This window comes from Esox lucius, chromosome 5, assembly GCF_011004845.1.
Source record: "Esox lucius isolate fEsoLuc1 chromosome 5, fEsoLuc1.pri, whole genome shotgun sequence".
Classification (NCBI taxonomy): domain Eukaryota; kingdom Metazoa; phylum Chordata; class Actinopteri; order Esociformes; family Esocidae; genus Esox; species Esox lucius.
Window position 1 is genome coordinate 19,852,696 of NC_047573.1, and position 20,881 is coordinate 19,873,576.

The window sequence follows — 20,881 nt, forward strand, 5'->3', positions numbered from 1 at the left end:
GACCTGAGTTCAGATACAATTTTCAATAATCGTTATGCGTTCACTTTAGCTTGTCAGAATGGCCAGATGGCCCTGATGTAAACATTAGGACTATATTCCACTGGTTCCAATGCATCAGACAAGCTCATTCAAGCCCTGCCAGAGCATTTTACTTTAAATGCAGTATATGAACCAAGGTCTGGAAAATCCCAGAGTCCACAGCCTAAACACCATAGCGGGTGGATTTTATGTTCTTATCTCTAGTCACTTAATAAATTAGCACATTCGTCTACCGCTTCTCTGAGTGGCATTTGGCCTTATTCGCCTGGAGGGACTGAATATTCATGAGGCCACCCTTACGAACCTGCAAAGCCTTACATTCCATGATATTGTCCTGCTTCCATGCATTCGTACTGTGGGTGACTGCAGTGTTGGGACATAGCAGAGTTTCCCCCGTCACTGTTTGGCCCTGTGTATTAGTCTGCTGTAGGTTAGCATTACAACATATGGGGAGTTCCTGATATACTGCTTACTGTACTTGGCTCGGTGTGAAGGGTGTCAGGGTGTGTGTTCAGTCGTGCCAGCAGTATGGTTTATTTTAGGGAAGATAGTCTTAGGGGGTGTGTCCTAAATTGTACCCTATTCCAATATGGCACAAGCCTACTTTTTCCCGTATGGGCCCTGAGACTTATGGGCTCTGCATGGGGAATAGGGTGCCATTGGGGAACGGAGCCGGTGAGCGAGCTCACACCAACCAGCTGGAAAGCCAGGTGCCCTTTGTCTGATGCAGAGCCCAGAGGAATTAGCCCCGTCCTTGATCTCCTCGGAGAGGTGAGGTGTGTGTGTGTTTGTGTGTGTGTGTGTGTGTGTGTCTGCGCGCGCTTGTGTGAGGGTGTGTGCATTTAGGCGATTGAATGTGTCGGTCTTTGCCCTTGGGGAAAGATCAAAGGTGCCCTGGCCTTTGAGGATTAGCCAGTTTGGGTCGTTTATGCGGCTGAGAGGAGGAATTCACTAGTGCTATCATTTCCCCAAAGTAGAGGTGTAAGGAAGGGAATACCTGGGGACTGCTCTCAGTTCCACACTGAGACAAAAGACAGGCACATTCTGTATTCATAGTCTTTAAGTCAATATTGGATTCAAGTGTAACAGAAACCCTCCAGGAAATAGGCCATCCACTGCTTTTCTGTCCTCAAAGTTACGTTTACTCTGCAGTAGCAACAGAGTGAGGTAGAAGATCCTCAGTTCCCCTTTTTTTGGGTATTTTTCATGCTTTATTTGACAGGAACGTGTGGAAAAAATAGAGTAGAGTTTGTTGTTTTGCTGAAACAGCAGTGGGCTGTAGTCTAACCTACACTGCAACAACTCTCATAAAAATCTGCAAGGAAGGAGCTTTAGTGAAGCAGTTTATCAAAATCTCCCCCAGGCCCAAAATAACGTCACTACTTAACCTTTTTTCTGCCCTTGAGGTTTTCTGGAACTTGTCCCTTCTCACAGAATAGGCTGTTGCAGAACAAGGTCGGTGAGTGAATTTTGTAATAAAGCCTGATAGTAATATGTGTTAGTCAGAGTTTGGGTTGATCAGACAGGAGTGTAGATTGTAAGGTTAAAGGTTTTTGGCATTTTATGACACGACAAACTGCTCAGAATGACAAAAAGGCGAGACTTGTTTTCATCTGTGTGGGCGTGGCAATGTTAAAGCATCAGACAGACAGCAGACTCCGGCTGGGATTGTCTTGGATTGCACATGCCCAGTCTGCAGTTCCCCAAAAGGCTCCTGGAAGACATATGTTGAGTTGCCCAGACTCCAGACAACTGGGATGTAACATAGCAGATAGCAAGGAAACAGAAAGACCTGAACTGTCTCAACATGATCTGGACCCTATCTGGAGGAGCAAGGAGAGGTTTGCCACTCGTATGGCTTATCAAGCACTGCTGTCCCTCGCAAGTGACCGTGTGTCCTCTCTATCTACTAAAACTGTCAACAAGGCCTCAGCAGAGGAGCTTTTAGAATTTAGGATCCACTAATTACTTTGTTTGGGACCCCTGCATCTATGGAATTCAACCGCTGGGTGTTGAAGGCGCCCCCACCACAATGGGCGATTTGGACAGTAATTAATTCAGTAATTTGAATTTAAAAAATGTAACAAAGGTTCTGCAGAAGTGTTGCTTATAATCCTCATTTCATTTAGATAGTCTAATCTTCGGCAAGAGACTGAAACCTAGAAATGTTATTTAATTTAGCGCTATGCTAATGGGTTTCTATTTCACTTCTTCATCCAACATAATTGTGTTAAATGTAAAGTTGTTCAAGCTATTAATGTTATTAGATTTCCCACCCAAAGGCTTGTGGTTAAATTGAAATGATTTCACCAGGCTCATGAAACCCTGACACCTCACCACTATAACCACTCTAACCCTGCAAATCCACACCTCTTTCTCATTAATGTTTCAGTATTTTTCTTTGTTGGGAGAATGCATTCAAACTAACACTACTTGTGAAAACAATATTTTGTACTGGACTGTTGAACTGAACATTTGTAATTAAATGTTCCATTGGCAGAGTTTTCAATGAAAGTGTGGCCTGAGGTGGAAAGACAAAGATGGAGATTGACAGAGAGAACGAGAGAATAAGATGTACAGAGATAAAGGACTAGTAAAATGAGAGAAACCGCAGAAAGACTATGGCTTTCCTGGCCAACACAACCAAGATAATCGTCGCAAAAAGATGTCTGATTTTGTAACAGACTTACAGACCGAAGAAAAGCATCACTTATTTTCCTTTTTCGTATTGCTATTAGCAGACATTATGGCAGCAGCTAGTCCAGATTGTAGCATAACTTGCTGGTGTTTCCTCTCTTTTCTTCTCTTTCTCTCATAAGTTTAGTTGTATACCTTTGCCATGACCCTACCCACCACACTCACTCACTTACCACTTACCAGGCCCTCTCTCACTACATACTCATAAATGCCCTCTCTCACTACATACTCATAAATGCCCTTTCTCACTCCATACTCATAAATGCCCTTTCTCACTCCATACTCATAAATGCCCTTTCTCACTCCATACTCATAAATGCCCTTTCTCACTCCATACTCATAAATGCCCTTTCTCACTCCATACTCATAAATGCCCTTTCTCACTCCATACTCATAAATGCCCTTTCTCACTCCATACTCATGAATGCCCTTTCTCACTCCATACTCATAAATGCCCTCTCTCACTCCATACTCATAAATGCCCTCTCTCACTCCATACTCATAAATGCCCTCTCTCACTCCATACTCATAAATGCCCTCTCTCACTCCATACTCATAAATGCCCTCTCTCACTCCATACTCATAAATGCCCTTTCTCACTCCATACTCATGAATCCCGCCCTTGTAAACCTTCAATTCACACTTACCTCTGAATGAATAAGCTGTTAAGTGTCATCCACGCGCCCTGAAACACAGCTGTTTATGTGGATCTCATGATTCATAGGAATAACCTTTGCAACATATCATAACTACGCGTTCTGAGCCTTCCTGTCTAAGACACATGGGGATTCTTGCATCCAGTGAGCTCTTCCATTCCACAAGGTTTTCCTTTATGAGTGGGTCACAAGGCAAGCTGTGCCTGCAGTCCCACAGGCAGCCCCCTCAGTATTGAATCAGAAGATATTATTCATCCCAGGGGATACTGTAGGCTGGCTGGGCTCTCATGGATGTCCCATGATTCTCATTAGAAACTCTCCCACTCCTAGAAAACCTGCAACCTCCACAACACTACCCCAAAATAATCATTGTAGGGTTACCATCAAATACTATTTTCATTTTTTCCATTTCATCCCTTGACTATAGGGAATTCATGTTAAGTACCTGTAAAGGAAACAGTTCAGTTGATTCGTTTTCATGGATCCTTTCGTTGAGTTTCTGTGTCAGGTTGTCCAATTTGTGAACGTAATTTCTTAGTGACTTAATATGATTAGCCTCATTAAAGCGGTACTTTGTGTTAAAGTGCCTTGTAGCTTTAGGTGCAGTATTACCAACGTATACTGTTATTACAGTTTTTCACAATCGCTACCCAACTAAAACTGGTTCTACGTACATATACACAAACCCACGGTGCAGAGTTACAGAAGGAAAATGATTTACCCCAACACATAAGAACTATTCAAGTACTGGTCTGCTCATAAGTTTGCAGAAATAGTGACATTTTGGCATTGATTTAGAAAATAACTGTAAAAAAAGTTATTTTATTTAAGGATAGTGATAATATGAAGCCATTTATTATCACATAGTTGTTTGGCTCCTTTTTAATTCATAATGATAACAGAAATCACCCAAATGGCCCTGATCAAAAGTTTACATACCCTTTAATGTTTGGCCATCTTTCAGACACACAAGGTGACACACACAGGTGAAAATGGCAAGGTGAATTTCCCATACCTGTGGCTTTTTAATTGCAATTAGTGTATGAATAGTAAATTAGTTTGTTAGCTCTCACATGGATGCACAGAGCAGGCTAGATACTGAGCCATAGGGAGCAGAAAATAACTGTTTAACAAGGTAATGGAACTTTATAAAGATGGAAAAGGATATAAAAAGATATGCAAAGCCTTGCAAATGTCAGTATCTTTTGAAATCAAGCCAAGGTCAGGTAGACCAAGAAAGATTTCAGCCATAACTGCCAGAAGAATTGTTTAGGAAACAAAGAAAAACCCACAGGTAACCACAGGAGAAATACAGGCTGCTCTGGTAAAAGACGGGATGGTTGTTTCAAGGAGCACAATACGACAATACTTGAACAAAAATGAGCTGCATGGTCGAGTTGCCAGAAAGAAGCCTTTACTGCGCCAATGCCACAAAAAAGCCTGGTTACAATATGCCCGACAACACCTTGACACACCTCAAAGCTTCTGGCAAACTGTAATTTGCAGTGACAAGACCAAAATAGAGCTTTATGGTCACAACCATAAGCCCTATGTTTTTGAGAGGGGTCAACAGAATAGAACAGAATACCATTGAGAGGGGTCAACAGAATAGAACAGAATACCATCCCCACAGTGAAGCATGGTGGTGGGTCCCTTATGCTTTGGGAGTGTGTGAGCTCTAAAGTCACAGGGAATCTGGCGAAAATTGATGTCGAGATGAATGCAGTATGTTATCAGAAAATACTGGCAGACAATTTGCATTCTTCTGCACGAAAGCTGCGCATGGGACACTCTTGGACTTTCCAGTATGACAATGACCCTAAACACAAGGCCAAGTTGACCCTCCAGTGGTTACAGCAGAAAAAGGTGAAGGTTCTGGAGTGGCCATCACAGTCTCCTGACTTAATATCATCGAGCCACTCTGGGGAGATCGCAAACGTATGGTTCATGCAAGACGACCAAAGACTTTGCATGACCTGGAGGCATTTTGCCAAGACGAATGGGCAGCTATACCACCTGCAAGAATTCGGGGCCTCATAGACAACTATTACAAAAGACTGCACGCTGTCATTTATGTTAAAGGGGGCAATAGACAATATTAAAAACTAAGGGTATGCAGACTTTTGAACAGGGGTCAGTTATTTGTTGCCATGTTTTTTTTAATGATTGTTCCATTCTGTTATGACCTACAGTTGAATGTGAATCCCATAAGAAATAAAAGTAATGTGTTTTGCTTGCTCACTCATATTTTCTTTACAAATGGTACATACAGTGGGGAGAACAAGTATTTGATACACTGCCAATTTTGCAGGTTTTCCTACTTACAAAGCATGTAGAGGTCTGTAATTTATCATAGGTACACTTCAACTGTGAAAGACGGAATCTAAAACAAAAATCCAGAAAATCACATTGTATGATTTTTTTTATAATTAATTAGCATTTTATTGCATGACATAAGTATTTGATCACCTACCAACCAGTAAGAATTCCGGCTCTCACAGACCTGTTAGTTTTTCTTTAAGAAGCCCTCCTGTTCTCCACTCATTACCTGTATTAACTGCACCTGTTTGAACTCGTTACCTGTGTAAAAGACCCCTGTCCACACACTCAGTAAAACATATTCCAACCTCTCCACAATGGCCAAGACCAGAGAGCTGTGTAAGGACATCAGGGATAAAATTGTAGACCTGCATAAGGCTGGGATGGGCTACAGGACAGTAGGCAAGCAGCTTGGTGAGAAACCTGAAGGATCTGTATGGAGGAGTGGGCCAAAATCCCTGCTGCAGTGTGTGCAAACCTGGTCAAGAACTACAGGAAATGTATGATCTCTGTAATTGCAAACAAAGGTTCCTTTACCAAATATTAAGTTCTGCTTTTCTGTGGAATCAAATACTTATGTCATGCAGTACAATGCAAATTAATTACTTAAAAATCATACAATGTGATTTTCTGGATTTTTGTTTTAGATTCTGTCACTCACAGTTGAAGTGTACCTATAATAAAATTACAGCCTTCTACATGCTTTGTAAGTGGGAAACCCTGCAAAATCGGCAGTGTATCAAATCCTTGTTTTCCCCACTGTATATTACCAATTCTCCAAGGGTATGCAAACATTTGCGCACGACTGTATTTTCACAAACACTTCTGGTTAATTCGTTGGTTAGTTTTTAATGCAAACAGCTACACACCTTTATGTTAAGCTCAATTGTCACCATGTTGTCGTGTAGAAATCACCACTATTCATGATCAGACTTTTTTTATTTTCAATACATGTAAAGATAACTTTTGTATGACTGAATTTGAATTTGTTGAAATCAAAAGCAAATATTTTATTTGATTAAACCCAAAAGTACACAGGTAGAGAAATTACCAAAACATTTGAATAGTACTGACATTGGCCGACTGTGTTACAAATGATTGTCGGTACCGACCAAGAATTGTCTTTTCAATGTGTCCCTACTTTGAGGGCAAGTCCCAACTTTAATTAATATGACTGCTAATTTAGTTTTAAGTACAATGTTTCATTTTGTGTGAGATGTGTGGGTTTTAATATGTTGTGGGTTTTGAGGAGAGTGATTGTAGATTTGAGAAAATACAGGACACATTCAGGAAATGTGTGTTTGAGGTTGAGAAAAACTTTTGTGCAACTCTAACCCTAAGGTTGTGATTGGATTTGACTGTGTTCATCCAGGAACTCCTCAGAATCCTTCTGTCATAACAGCAATAAAACAGCACAGGAACTTGTTTTTTACCATTGCAAATATACCATGACTAAGTGCTGTGTCCAGGCGTTCTGCTGTGTTTTGTACATATAAACAGATGTTAGCCATATTATTATTGGCCATATACCACAACCCTTGTGCCTTAGCTCACATATACCATGGATATCGGCCAACTGGAATTAAGGATTTGAAGCACCTTGTTTATAAATACTGTATATTCCTGTCTCCTCAGATCTCCTCCTCGACCCAGCCCTGGCAGTCTCCACTACTCTGATGAGGATTTGAGCACCACAAAGTACAATGATCTAATCCCCGCTGAGAGCAGCAGCCTTACAGAAAAACCATCAGAGAAATCTGACTCCCAGGTACCACCAGTATGTACCACCCTTAACATCATCCATCTGTCAGACACCCAGTATACTAACAGTGTGTATCACCTTTAACATCATCCATCCATGTGTCATACTCCCAGTTACCAACAGTATGTACCACCCTTAACATCATCCATCTCCCAGACACCCAGTAAACTAACAGTATGTACTAACCTTAACATCATCCATCTGTCAGACACCCAGTAAACTAACATTATGTATCACCTTTAACATCATCCATCCATTTGTCAGACTCCCAGTAAGCTAACAGTATGTACCACCCTTAACATCATCCATCTGTCAGACACCCAGGTACCAACAGTATGTACCACCCTTAACATCATCCATCTCTCAGACACCCAGTAAACTAACAGTATGTACCACCCTTAACATCATCCATCCATGTGTTAGGCTCCCAGTAAACTAACAGTATGTACCACCCCTATCATCATCCATCTGTCAGACACCCAGTAAACGAATACTATGTCCCACCTATAACATCATCCATCTGTCAGACACCCAGTAAACGAACAGTATGTACCACCCTTAACATCATTGATCTGTCAGTCACCCAGTAAACGAACAGTATGTACCCCCTTTAACATCATCCATCTGTCAGACTCCCAGGTACCAACAGTATGTACCACCCTTAACATCATCCATTTGTCAGACACCCAGTAAATGAACAGCATGTACCTGCATGAGAACATCTGTGTGTCAGCGTCTGTTGTCAACCTTATGAATCTGATACAGATTTATGCTATCTATCTCCTTTGATGGTGAATCACTAATGGTTAAGGTTAGCATTGTGTGAGAGGTATCTGATCCTAGATTTGTACCTAGATAATGTTTATCTGGTGGGTTTGTTAAAGTGTATTGTCCAGTCTACTGGTTGTGGTCTAATATAACCAAGCATCCAGACAATCAGGGCATTGATAGAGTAGATTTGGATGTGAAGCGTGTCCTGTGTTTCTCCTCGACTGTATGGGGCAGTCAGCCTGAGTCGGAGACAGACTCTGTGGGTAGGGCCAGTAGTCAGCGGTCAGCTCACACACAAACACGTGCGCACACACACATTCACACACATGCTTCCATACACACAGAGACTGGGGCGCCGGCTGCATTCTGAATCCCAGACTGGACTCCTTCCACGGTCCTGTCTTCGTCTGGGGCGACTGTTACCCACAATGCCCCTGTGTGGGCATCATCTCCTGATTCAGGGGGAAGATGGGGCTGGTGCCTGTGAACACCTCTGGTTAATAGATTGAATGTGTATTTATGTTTCCCATTGTCAGTCTGCCTCTCTCTCTCTCTCTCTCTCTTTCTCACTCCCTCTCTGTTTCCCTCATTCTCAGTTTCTCTATCACTTTCTCTTGGTCTTTCACTCACACTTGTTTTCTTTCACTCACTCTTTCTCTTTCTCTCATCCTGTCTCCATTTCTCTCTCTGTCCCTCATTTCTAGACATCATGTGTTTATTCTTCTTTATCCTGCTTGTATCTCATTAACCTTTTCATTGATTTCATTGTTGTTTTTGTTAACTCAGTTCTATGTTCTCCTCTGCTCTAGTGGTTTGTGTGAAAACATTCTGGCAGGCAGTCAGATTTCACTGGCAGTCACATCCAAGGAAGGGAGGAAGCGGTCCTGAATTCTCATGGTTTATGCTCCTTCCATGTTTTCTTTCATCTTGGAATTTCCTACTCTAACTTTCTCTAAAGTTACCTAGGAGTGGCTATCAATGTCTCCCAAATCGCACCCGGTTTCACCGATTGTGCCCTATGTTGACCAGTTTCCTATTGGTCTATAGAAGTGCACAAAGATACATCCGTCATTTGGGACAGATTCCTCACGGTCGACTAAATACATCCCATTGTGAATTCCTCAAAGGCCAGGCGTCTCTCTCCAGCTGTTGCCTTATCAAGAGCTTAGCTCTTTTAACATCCATGGAGAAATATCCCTTACCAATGAACTGCTATCGACAGATCCTTTCCTTGCAACCAAAACATCCGCCAATATGAGGCATTTTTGCATGTCATCGTCAGGCAGACATATCTGCCGTTCTGCCCTCCCAAGCTCAACTACAGTAGCCTATCTGGTTCGCCAGAGCTCCACCCTCTGCTGACACACCGGCTAACCGCCCTAGACATCAGCGGGGCCAGGCAGGAGTCACCGCTGATGGGCTCGGCAACACGCAGGGCTTAGCTTGTTCTCCCAGCCCTACAATTATCCTGCCATCCACCCTGACGAACAGCACAGCCTTGGCAGCAACTGGTGGTCCATTCTACACATGACCAGGAATGTGATATCTCTTTGAGGTTTTATTGAGCAGATAAATCCAGGCTATCAGCTTAGCTCACACGGACGCACACACACACACACACACACATTGCATCGGCATTGGTCTCCTATGGTCCTTCACTGGCAGGTATAAGTTGGCTCTTGTCCTCCCCTTCAGAAGGGATTTGGAAGAAGAAGTTAATAAGGGCTACCACGTTTGCTGTGCTTGTTACCCGAATCCCAGCGGTCCACCCAAGGAGTGGGGCAGCATGATGTCAGTGTCACAGCCTCTGTGTGAGTGTGGCTGGATTGGGACCAGCTGAGTGATCTCATCTCTGAGGGGCCTGCGTCCCACATGGCACCCTATTCCCTTTATGGGGCCTAAGGGCCAGGGGTCACAAAGTAGCGCACTATGGAGGGAGTAGGGGGGCATTTGTGGGGGGCTTCATCATGAGAAAAGTAAAATGCCAGAGTGTTCCTCGTGTGTGTTAGAAGACTGGGATTGACCTCTTCTGTGTTATCATTGTCTCCGATGACGAGTGGATTGTTTTGACTGGAAGAGCGCTGTGGGTTCGTCTGGAGAATTACACAAACGCTATGAAGTCATATAATGTCACATCCTGGAACAATGCAACAATAGAACTGGCTGTGTGTTATGGTCATTAAAACAGAGAGCGTGTTAGCGAGACAGTGGAAATACTTGACTATAAAATGGTATAATTAATTATAATTCAGATGATGGACATTTTCACTTGGACAACAGAAATGTTTTGGGTATTTTTAGCCCAGAGCCAAATGTGTCAGTACCCTTTGATTAATACGTTCATCCTAAACAACGGCTGTGCATGATGCAGGGGATTTGGAGCTGCGTAGTCACACCGAGGGCTTCTTTACATGACGAGAGAGGGAATAATAACGCTGAATCTTCCACAGAGTTTGAATGTACACCGGGGTGTTCAAGAAGGACCATGCAGGATCGTGGCCGTCGGTCGGGGGAAAGTCTGGTGATATTTGGGCGCTCTGGACAGAAACCTGTATTGGAAATGTGCAAGCGCCACCTCAGAAGGTGGTGCACAGTTAGATAACAAAATAATCTAGCGTCTTATTATAGCCCTGACGTCCGGCCCCAAATCATATACGGCTGGATTTCCATTCACATATATGTGTTAGTCATATAGTAGATGCTCTTACCAAGACCACCTTACAGTTCATATAAGTTCATATCAGCAAGCGACACACACACACACACACAACAAAAAACACTGTTACTAAAAATAACTTTCTCTGTCTAGGCGATGAGGTAATATTACTAGGTAATATTTTAGAGGTTATTCCTTCTCTTTTATATATTTTGGATATCAATTTCTGGTAAGTTGTTTGCACTGTTGTCGACAGTAGCAACATTTCCAGTCAATCAACATAAAACATAAAACTATTGTCGCCGTCCACGTTGAAAATGAAAACCACCGTCTGCATGACAAATGGCTGTCAGAAATATCCCGCCTGTTAATGAGAGAGATTGTTAATCTGTCTGGACAGTAAGTTAACATTCTTATTTTGCAAAGAGCTGTCTGGGATGTGCTTACGGGCCACCATGCTGTCTCCTCTCATCCTCAGATAGAATGGTCACTGCCCTTGGGACAGATTCCTGCTGTTTGTAGCCTGGAGCCATGGCTTGTTCACTACAGTCATCTTCCCTAATTAGCCTTTAATGTGTTCCAATGAATCACTCGTTCACAGGCTAGACCCCCTCAAGGCATATTTTAACGCTTCTTATTTTAGCGTGGGTTCCACAATAGGATCCTTGAGTTTATTTTGGACAAGGATATGGAATGGAGACACAGGGGGAGGGGGAGAGAGAGGGGGGTGGGGGGAGAGACGGGGAGGGGTGGATGGGAACATTTCTGGAGAACGAAACATCTGTTATCCCCAACGACTCCAAAACGCTGGTGAGGGTGGACCGAAACGGGACACAAACCAGTGAGTCAATACGGCCCTCCCCCTAGCAGCCACCCACTCACTCTCTCACACACAGCCAACACCACAACCTCCCACATACAAACACTGTACACAAGCATTCACTGTTGCAGCCTTTGGGCACACTGCGTTAGCTAATACTTACTGAGTGAGGTAATGCCATTTGACTTGGAGAGGCTAAATTAATCTGTTCTGAGATCAGATGCTTGTTTGTCTTAGCTAGGGTTCCTGAAGTTGGAGGAGGCATGACAAGAATGCTTTTCATTCTGTCCCAGCACTGCCTAGTGGGGTTCAAGTGCTCACAATGAAGCTACTGCTACAATAGGTGACTCAGAGACCGTTGATACGTCAGTCTGGATGATGCAGCTGTTAAGGGAAATGTATTCACTGGAGAGACACACGTAATATATGTAGCTTATGATACAGTACATGACGACCATATTCACTGAGCAACTCAATAGTTAGGAAACTGTTAAATGTTGTGCTAGTTTAAGTTAGGAAACTGTTAAATGGTGTGCTTGTTTAAGTTAGGAAACTGTTAAATGTTGTTCTAGCTTAAGTTAGGAAACTGTTAAATGTTGTGCTAGGTTAAGTTAGGAAACTGTTAAATGGTGTGCTAGTTTAAGTTAGGAAACTGTTAAATGGTGTGCTTGTTTAAGTTAGGAAACTGTTAAATGTTGTGCTAGCTTAAGTTAGGAAACTGTTAAATTGTGTGCTTGTTTAAGTTAGGAAACTGTTAAATGGTGTGCTTGTTTAAGTTAGGAAACTGTTGAATGTTCTGCTAGGTTAAGTTAGGAAACTGTTAAATGTGTGCCAGTTTAAGCACCACCCTCTACACAAGTGGTAGTTGAGCTGAGAACTTATTTCTGTTTTGGATTCCCTGTAGGCCAATGGAGGAGGGGAGAGAGAGAGGAGAAAAGGGAGAGGGGGATGGATTTGCAGAAACAAACTGTGGCCTTTTTCTGTAATGCATGACTGACATCAGCCCCTCTGGCAGTCATGAAGGTTTCTGACATAGATAAAAAGTTGAATGTGAGAGTTTTGCATGAAACCTCTAGTGGAAGATGATTGGTTATAGAGGGGATGGTGGGGGGGTCTTAGACATGAGCCATGGATTGAGAAGAGGTAGCAGAAGATTATGGAATACGAGCTTGGCCACAGGTGACACGTGTTTAGTCAAATTCCTACAAGTGACTGCTCTTTCTGTGGAGCATCAGGGGCCAATGCCAGCGCCTTGGGGACCCTGGAGTGAAGGAGATAGACCAGGGCTAAAGGACTTCAATCAGCCCCATCATTCCATTCCTGAGCTGCTGAAAACTGATACTGTCTTGAAAAGAAAAAGAAAGGGTCTTTGTTACATTACCTTTTGTTAATAGCTGCTTTAACATTTGAGCTTGACTTGGTGAAAGCTAGAGCCCCTGAACTCATCAATCATTGGCTCTGTGGACTGGCAGCTTTCTTTAATGGATATAGTCTGATTATTGGGAATGTGCTAATTATTGGAAATACTCAGAGAAATTTGAAATTGTGTCATTTCTGTTGTGAATGTCTGGGTGGTATCACACAACTAAAGCTGAGCAGGAAGATCACAATTTACATTCGTCGGTGTACACTGTACAGTATGTTGTTGATCTACACTCACCTAAAGGATTATTAGGAACACCTGTTTAATTTCTCATTAATGCAATTATCTAATCAACCAATCACATGGCAGTTGCTTCAATGCATTTAGGGGTGTGGTCCTGGTCAAGACAATCTCCTGAACTCCAAACTGAATGTCAGAATGGGAAAGAAAGGTGATTTAAGCAATTTTGAGCGTGGCATGGTTGTTGGTGCCAGACGGGCCGGTCTGAGTATTTCACAATCTGCTCAGTTACTGGGATTTTCACGCACAACCATTTCTAGGGTTTACAAAGAATGGTGTGAAAAGGGAAAAACATCCAGTATGCGGCAGTCCTGTGGGCGAAAATTCCTTGTTGATGCTAGAGGTCAGAGGAGAATGGTGCCGACTGATTCAAGTTGATAGAAGAGCAACTTTGACTGAAATAACCACTCGTTACAACCGAGGTATGCAGCAAAGCATTTGTGAAGCCACAACACGCACAACCTTGAGGCGGATGGGCTACAACAGCAGAAGACCCCTCCGGGTACCACTCATCTCCGCTACAATTTTCACGAGCTCACCAAAATTGGACAGTTGAAGACTGGAAGAATGTTGCCTGATCTGATGAGTCTCGATTTCTGTTGAGACATTCAGATGGTAGAGTCAGAATTTGGCGTAAACAGAATGAGAACATGGATCCATCATGCCTTGTTACCACTGTGCAGGCTGCTGATGGTGGTGTAATGGTGTGGGGGATGTTTTCTTGGCACACTTTAGGCCCCTTAGTGCCAATTGGGCATTGTTTAAATGCCACGGCCTACCTGAGCATTGTTTCTGACCATGTCCATCCCTTTATGACCATCATCCTCTGATGGCTACTTCCAGCAGGATAATGCACCATGTCACAAAGCTCGAATCATTTCAAATTGGTTTCTTGAACATGACAATGAGTTCACTGTACTGAAATGGCCCCCACAGTCACCAGATCTCAACCCAATAGAGCATCTTTGGGATGTGGTGGAACGGGAGCTTTGTGCCCTGGATGTGCATCCCACAAATCTCCATCAACTGCAAGATGCTATCCTATCAATATGGGCCAACATTTCTAAAGAATGCTTTCAGCATTCAACATTTTATGTATTGTAGACTTAATTTATAATGGATTAAATGCGAAACACAGCTTTGAGTTTTCTCTGGTTTGCATCTACCATCTATGCATAACTGGATTTGGCCAGTCTTTCCCATTTTAAGTAGGTCCTCTCAAGCTCTAGGGAGCAACAGTGAACTATAATCTTCAGGTTTCCTCACAAATGTTCAATCGGGTTCAAGTCCTGGCTGGCCCACTCAAGGACATTCACACACTTATCTTTGTTATGTTGAAAGAAGAATCTTTGCTGCAGTTTGAGGACCTGTGTGCTTTGGATCAATAAAATTCTTCTAGCACCTCAATGTAATTTTGCTCCGTTCATTTATCTCTTCATCCTGATCAGTCTCCCGGTCCCTTTTGCTGAAAAGCATCCCCACAACATGATTCTTTCAACACTGTGCTTGAGTGTAAGGATATTAGCTAGGTCACAAGAAGTACGTTATTTTCACCAAACATAGCGCATGGCGTTCAGACTAGTAGTTGATTATTGGTCTCATCAGACCAGATATTATTTTTCCTAATGCTCTCAGAGTCCTTTAGATGGCATGCTATATGCCTTTTACTGTGGAATGGCTTCTGTTTTGTCATTCTATCATAAAGGCCTGGCTGGTGAAGTATTGCACAGATGGAAAACCTTTCAGAAGGAAAATCATCTCTGTGGAGAATGCTCTGTTAGAGTAGCCTTTGTGTTCTTTGTCATCCCCCTGACCAAGGCCATTCTTGTCTGGTTACTTACTCTGGCCAGATGCCCAGCTCTAGGAATACTCTATGGGGTTTCAAATCTCTTTCATTTCAGAACGACGGTGCACTTGGAAACTTTCAATGCTTTAGCATTTTTTTTATAACCTTCCCAAGATATATGCCTTGGCACAATTCTATCTCAGATATCTGTGTAAAGTTGTTTGGACTTGATGGCTTATTTTTTACTCTGACATGCACTGTTAAGTGTGGGGCCTTTAATTGATATGTGTGTGCCTTTCTAAATCATGTCAAATCAGTTGGATTTGCCACAGGTGGTTGATGAACTGTATGAGAGATATTTAGAATTTTTTATTAAAGGTCTTTAACTCGACACAATTTGGCGAAATTGAAGAGGCATGTGAATATATTCTGAAGGCAGTGTATGTACAAAAGATGCAGTAATTGGAAAATTGTTTGTACAATCGCCTGATAGTTTATAATATAACCTCGGGGTCACTGTGTCATTAGAAATCCATAGAGCTGGAGTACACCTTCAAGCATCTCTGTCCAAATATTGCTGGAGTTCACTGTACCCTAAGTAACTTTTAATGAACTAAGGAACTTTAAGTTACTTAGGGAAAAAGCACCATATGCACCTATATTTGCTGCTGAGGGTCCCGAAGATAGATCATGGAGGACGGAGGTCATGACGTACTGTGGTGTTCTAAACCATGTCTTTGTCCATGTCACCCATAGGAGGCCCTCGTGTTCTCGTATGGGACGGGTGGCCTACGTGTACTTCCACAGAATTGGGTGAGGTTCTGTAGATTTCTGCCTGCTTGTGTGTTTGTGTAGACTACTAGTAGGAGACTGATTGTTCCTTAGCCCCCATCCACCTGCTCCTTCGCTCCTCTCCTGTCCTCTTCTCTCAGACTCCTCTAGGGGCCTTTAGAATTTTCCTGTGTCTTCCTACTTCGTTCTGTACCCGACGGTTACCTATAGTTGATATTAAATACAAATATGGCTGTTGGTATGGTTACTTCATGTAAAACCTCATCAATTGGCTGTTTATCTATTTTGATGATCTGATTAATCTGCATGTCCATTAACAAATCATCCTCCTTTGCAATCATGCTTAGTATATGCGTGTGTGGCGGGATGTACGTTGTATGTGTTTGGTGGTGGTTGAATGTGTTTGGTGGTGGTGGTATGTGTTTGGTGGTGGTTGCATGTGTTTGGTGGTGGTGTTATGTGATTGGTTGCAGTTGTACATGTTTGTGGTGGTATATGTTTGATGGTAGTGAGATTGTTAGGTGGTTGGTGTGTTTGGTGGTGTTTATGTTTGGTGGTGAGTTTGGGTAGTGGTTGTGTCTTTAGTTGTGTGTTTATTAGGTGGTTTGGGTGTTTGGTGGTCAGTGTGTTTGGTGGTGTTTGATGGTGTTTGTGTTTGGTGGTGAGTTATTTTGGTGGTTGGTGTCTGGTGGTGAGTGTGTTTGGTGGTGTCTTAGGTTGGTGGTTAGTGGGTTTGGTGGTAAGTGCATTTAGTGGTGAGTTAGTTTGATGGATAGTATGTTTGGAGATGAGTGTGCTTGGTGGTTAGTGTGTTAGGAGATGAGTTTTTGGTGGTGAGTGTGTGTTGTGGTGTCTTAGTTCGGAGGTTTGTGTATTTGGTGGTGAGTTAGTTTGGAGATGAGTGTGTTTGGTGGTTAGTGTGTTTAGTGGTTTGTGTGCTTGGTGGTTAGTGTGTTGGTTTCGAGGATGTTTGGCGTGTTCGGTAGTGTGGTGTGTGCATAAACTAAAGGTATTTTGCATTGAATAATAACACGCATTATCACACCTCTAATCTCTCAGAGAAATGTTAGATATGGTGATAATAACACTCCCCCTCCCTTGTTCTGCCCCCCTTCTCCCTAACTTCTCCCTTCCACACTCTGTTACCCCTCTGATCCTCCCTTCTCCCCCTTCAGGGCAGTGACAGTGAGTATGAGGTGGACCAGAACAGGCAGAAGACCCACTCCTTTGTGAGCCACTACATCAGTGATCCAACCTACTACAACTCCTGGCGTCGTCAACAGAAGGGCATCTCCCGGGCTCAAGCCTACAGCTACACCGAGTCAGAGTCGGGCGAAGCAGAGCCCTGCGCCCCGCCACCACCACTGCCCCCACTGCCACCCCAACTCACCTCCACCAGCCCTCCACCTCAGCTCCAGACCCAGACCCAGGGTCAACACCCAGGTCTCCCCCCTCAAGGCCAAGGTAGTCTCTTCAGGCCTAAAGGCAGCCGGACTCCCACCCCCTCTCAGCAACTCTCCAACTCCACTCCCTCGAGCCACTCCAACACCCTCTCCTACTGGCCCCCCAGCAGTCCCAGCCCAGCCACTGGATCTCGGGCCCCCATTGCTGGATTCTCCTCCTTTGTTTGATGCTAAGAGGAACTTGAGTTCCCTTCTGAAAACCAAACACACCTTACCGGCCAACATGTGTTGGTTTCTAGAGAGTAGATAACAACACAAAAAAACACAACAAACAAACCCTAAAATTCAGCATTTTTTATTTTATTTTCTGTCATGGGTGGTGTTATTCTAGATTTTCTCCTGCTTTTTTATTGAGTTACGTTTTAAGGATCACAACTGAAGTTTTATACTTTTTTTCAGTACATTTATCCTCTTGTGTGCGTGGGCTGGTATTATTTTATTTTAAATTCTTTAACTGAGAGACAGCTACTGAGAACATTATAGTATCTATTTGCTTCTCTTTTTGTGTTGCTGGTTGATAGAGTTGCATGAGGTTTTTTTTCTTTATTTTTCTTTTTCATTGTTAAGCTTTTACACACATCCAATAAAGAAAATAATCTAGTAAGATTCTGTAAAAAAAAAAAAAAAAAAAGAAAGAAATATAGAAGAACATCCTGACAAATATAAACCTGTCATGGCTTTGATCCATACTTGGATAACACATACCCATGGAACTGGAATCCGAAAATGGAGCTACATGAGCGAGGCGGAGGACTAGATTTGGATGGACTGAGAGAAGAACCGGCATGGAAAAGACAAAGTGATGAAAGTGAAAAACATGCGGGAGGGGGCAATCGAGGCCAAAAGCATCCCTTTGCTATTCTGGCCATGAAAATGCCTGAGCCTGTCCAACATAGCCAAAATAAACTGTGTCTTCAAGTGAGACATTTTATTGACCTTAGACCTACAGTGTAAGACTTATGGACCATGGAATTCATTGGAATAAGCTCTGTGGCATGGAATAGCCTATAGCACAATTGAGTCTGACAGCCCTGTGATAGGTCACAGGTCACAGCTCTGTGCTGTACGTGTAGGAACACCAAAGGTCTGGTCGGCCACGCGTCTGCACCACCGGGCAGGGATGGGAAATGAAATGTACTGTATGTCTGAAGTGAAAATGTTGAGGTTGGACTGCGGGTTGTCAATTTGAGTGTCCTTCAGTGGATTAGACATGCCCTGGTGGATTACAACTAGGGATTCATATGTCATTCCAGGATTCCTGCTCAAACTGGGAATGCTGTTTTATATCAGGAACAATACAAATCTGGCTTAATTAGAGCAATGTTAATTGAGAAATATACAATGGAATCTAATGTTTTCCAGTTGTATTTGTTGCAATTGAATCAAGTCAAAACTAAGTCACAACAATATTTTGTTGATGTTTTTTACTATAGTGTGTTTGGACTATAAAGAAAAGCACGTTGGTTTTATCTTACCATTACCTGGAAGACATCAGCAAGCTACTTGTTCTTCTGCACCTGGCTATCAACTGTAGGAAGGTTGTGGGGTTTTTGTGTGTTTTTTTACTTCACGCTAACCTGTTTATCATATTGACTCGGTCCCAGGGAACATATTCGATTGCTGCGTTGCACAGAAAAACGTCAGCATATGGCCAGAGCAGCGAAGACTCATGACCACGGATGTCGCTGCGGTTGATCAATTCCTCGCAGATCCGACTTTCAAGTCGAGCCCGTACTCTTGCTTCTGTTAGTGTAAACGTTGAACAACGTTGCAAATGTCGATTTCGCCTTGAGCGAGCGCTTTTGAGGACAATGTGTCTGCCGTTTTGTGAGTAGCAGTTTATATTTTGGAGCCGTGCCACACAGCTACAGTTTGGATATTTGTAAATGTGAGATGCAGATTATCTACCATATTGACATGTTGCGTTGCCTGTAACCTGCTACAGTTTAAAGAGAGTCAACATTGCCGGTAAAAGGCTATTGGGGACTTGTGTTGAGTAGCTTAAAATAGGTAGGCTGCTAGCATTGTGATCACTGGTCTAACGTGTGAATGGATACTTAAAATCCATTACATGCAAATATTCGCATGTGCATATTTTGTATTTTTCCATACAAATTATATTCTATTGTTCCCCGATCCCGTCTTTTTTTTTTTATTTTGAGTATCGGGAAAGAGTTTGGTCAGGCAAAACAGATCCCGGTGATGACCCCTAATTTTAATAACTATTTGTTATCTGACATAACTGAAGAAGACTTACCCCCTGAGTCTCAAATGGAACACTTTCCCCCTGTGTACTATTTCTGGCCAGTACACTATGGGCCCTTGTTCAAAGTAATGCACTGAATAGGGAATAAGGTACCATTTGGGCCAGACCAGGTAACTGCAATCACATGGCCTCGTCAGCTACAATGAGCCTTCTTTGAATCTGATAAGGGCTGGGTCGGAAGACCTCCAACAACCCTACCGCTATTTGATGACCTACTCCCAGTCACAATTCCCACCGACCCAGCGCCGACAGGCCCAGTGGCCCACAACAATACATCACACAGGGGCTTGGGCACGCCTCCACAACCACGACGAGGCGGCATTTCAATGTTATTTTTGTTCAGTGTTCCCGCTCCCAGATGCAGGTCCACAGAGAGGAGCAGGTTCAGAAATTCGGGACAAGTTGAATAACAGAAATACCATAGTTTTCAAACCTGGAGTAGACTTGGACCGATGTGTTAGGTAGCTGAGTTGGTCGTTGCTCCAACCTTCTGAACGTGACTCACCACAATGTTTTCATTTTTTTTTTAAATCAAAAACAACGTGATATCGAAGGAGTGCCTTTGATTTGACGCGCACGAGTTTTGCTAGCTAATGTCACTGTAACATCGACTGCGAGCGTGATCTGACATTTCTGTAGTGGAAAGAGCGCATCGTCCCAGGTGGTCGTCTGGCTCAGGGACCGACTCTGTAAGGGGCACTGTCATGGAGCTGCCGCAGAGAGATCGCTACGGGATAGATAAACCTCTCATGACGCGCAAGGTCGATGATGACGACGTGAAAGGCTCAATGCAAGTGTGACTGACTGTAAGGTCTAAATCTAAATATGAGACTATTGTCAGTGCTACTGTGTGACAATTAATGATAGCACTTCTTCAACATGAGCTTTATACAAAGCATCTACTGTTTGTGGATACAAAAGTTGTTTGTATAGTTTGCCCAGGAGAGGAAGAGGGAAGGTAGGTAGATAAGCCCGTCTGGTGCCTGCCATTCAAGCCCCGCTGAACGGATACATTCAGTACAGACTCAGTGTTGGTATAGTCAAAATTGTATCATCATTTCCTAAATATCATCTGCTTTTTTCTCTGTGTGGTGATTTCACTGTACGCAAAAAAAGAGCCTATAATTATACTGAACCTGAATGGATATATGATCACGGTACATTTCCAAAATAAATTATTTTTCAATGGGA

General features: G+C 43.0%; 1 protein-coding gene across 10 annotated transcripts in view; it reads left to right on the forward strand.

Annotated features, from left to right (window-relative positions):
* The window catches only part of sdk2b (sidekick cell adhesion molecule 2b), a 298,546-nt gene extending 277,665 nt beyond the window's left edge, over nucleotides 1-20,881 (forward strand). For 6 of the 10 annotated variants that reach the window (XM_013133839.4, XM_013133841.4, XM_013133842.4 and 3 more), the window contains 3 exons: nucleotides 7,347-7,488; nucleotides 15,926-15,982; nucleotides 17,137-20,881. In XM_013133839.4, the coding sequence (XP_012989293.1) occupies nucleotides 7,347-7,488; nucleotides 15,926-15,982; nucleotides 17,137-17,592 (655 nt within the window). In that variant the 3' untranslated portion in view covers nucleotides 17,593-20,881. The remainder of the gene's footprint in view (nucleotides 1-7,346; nucleotides 7,489-15,925; nucleotides 15,983-17,136) is intronic. The other 4 variants (XM_020046793.3, XM_020046795.3, XM_020046796.3 and 1 more) reach the window with 2 other exon arrangements.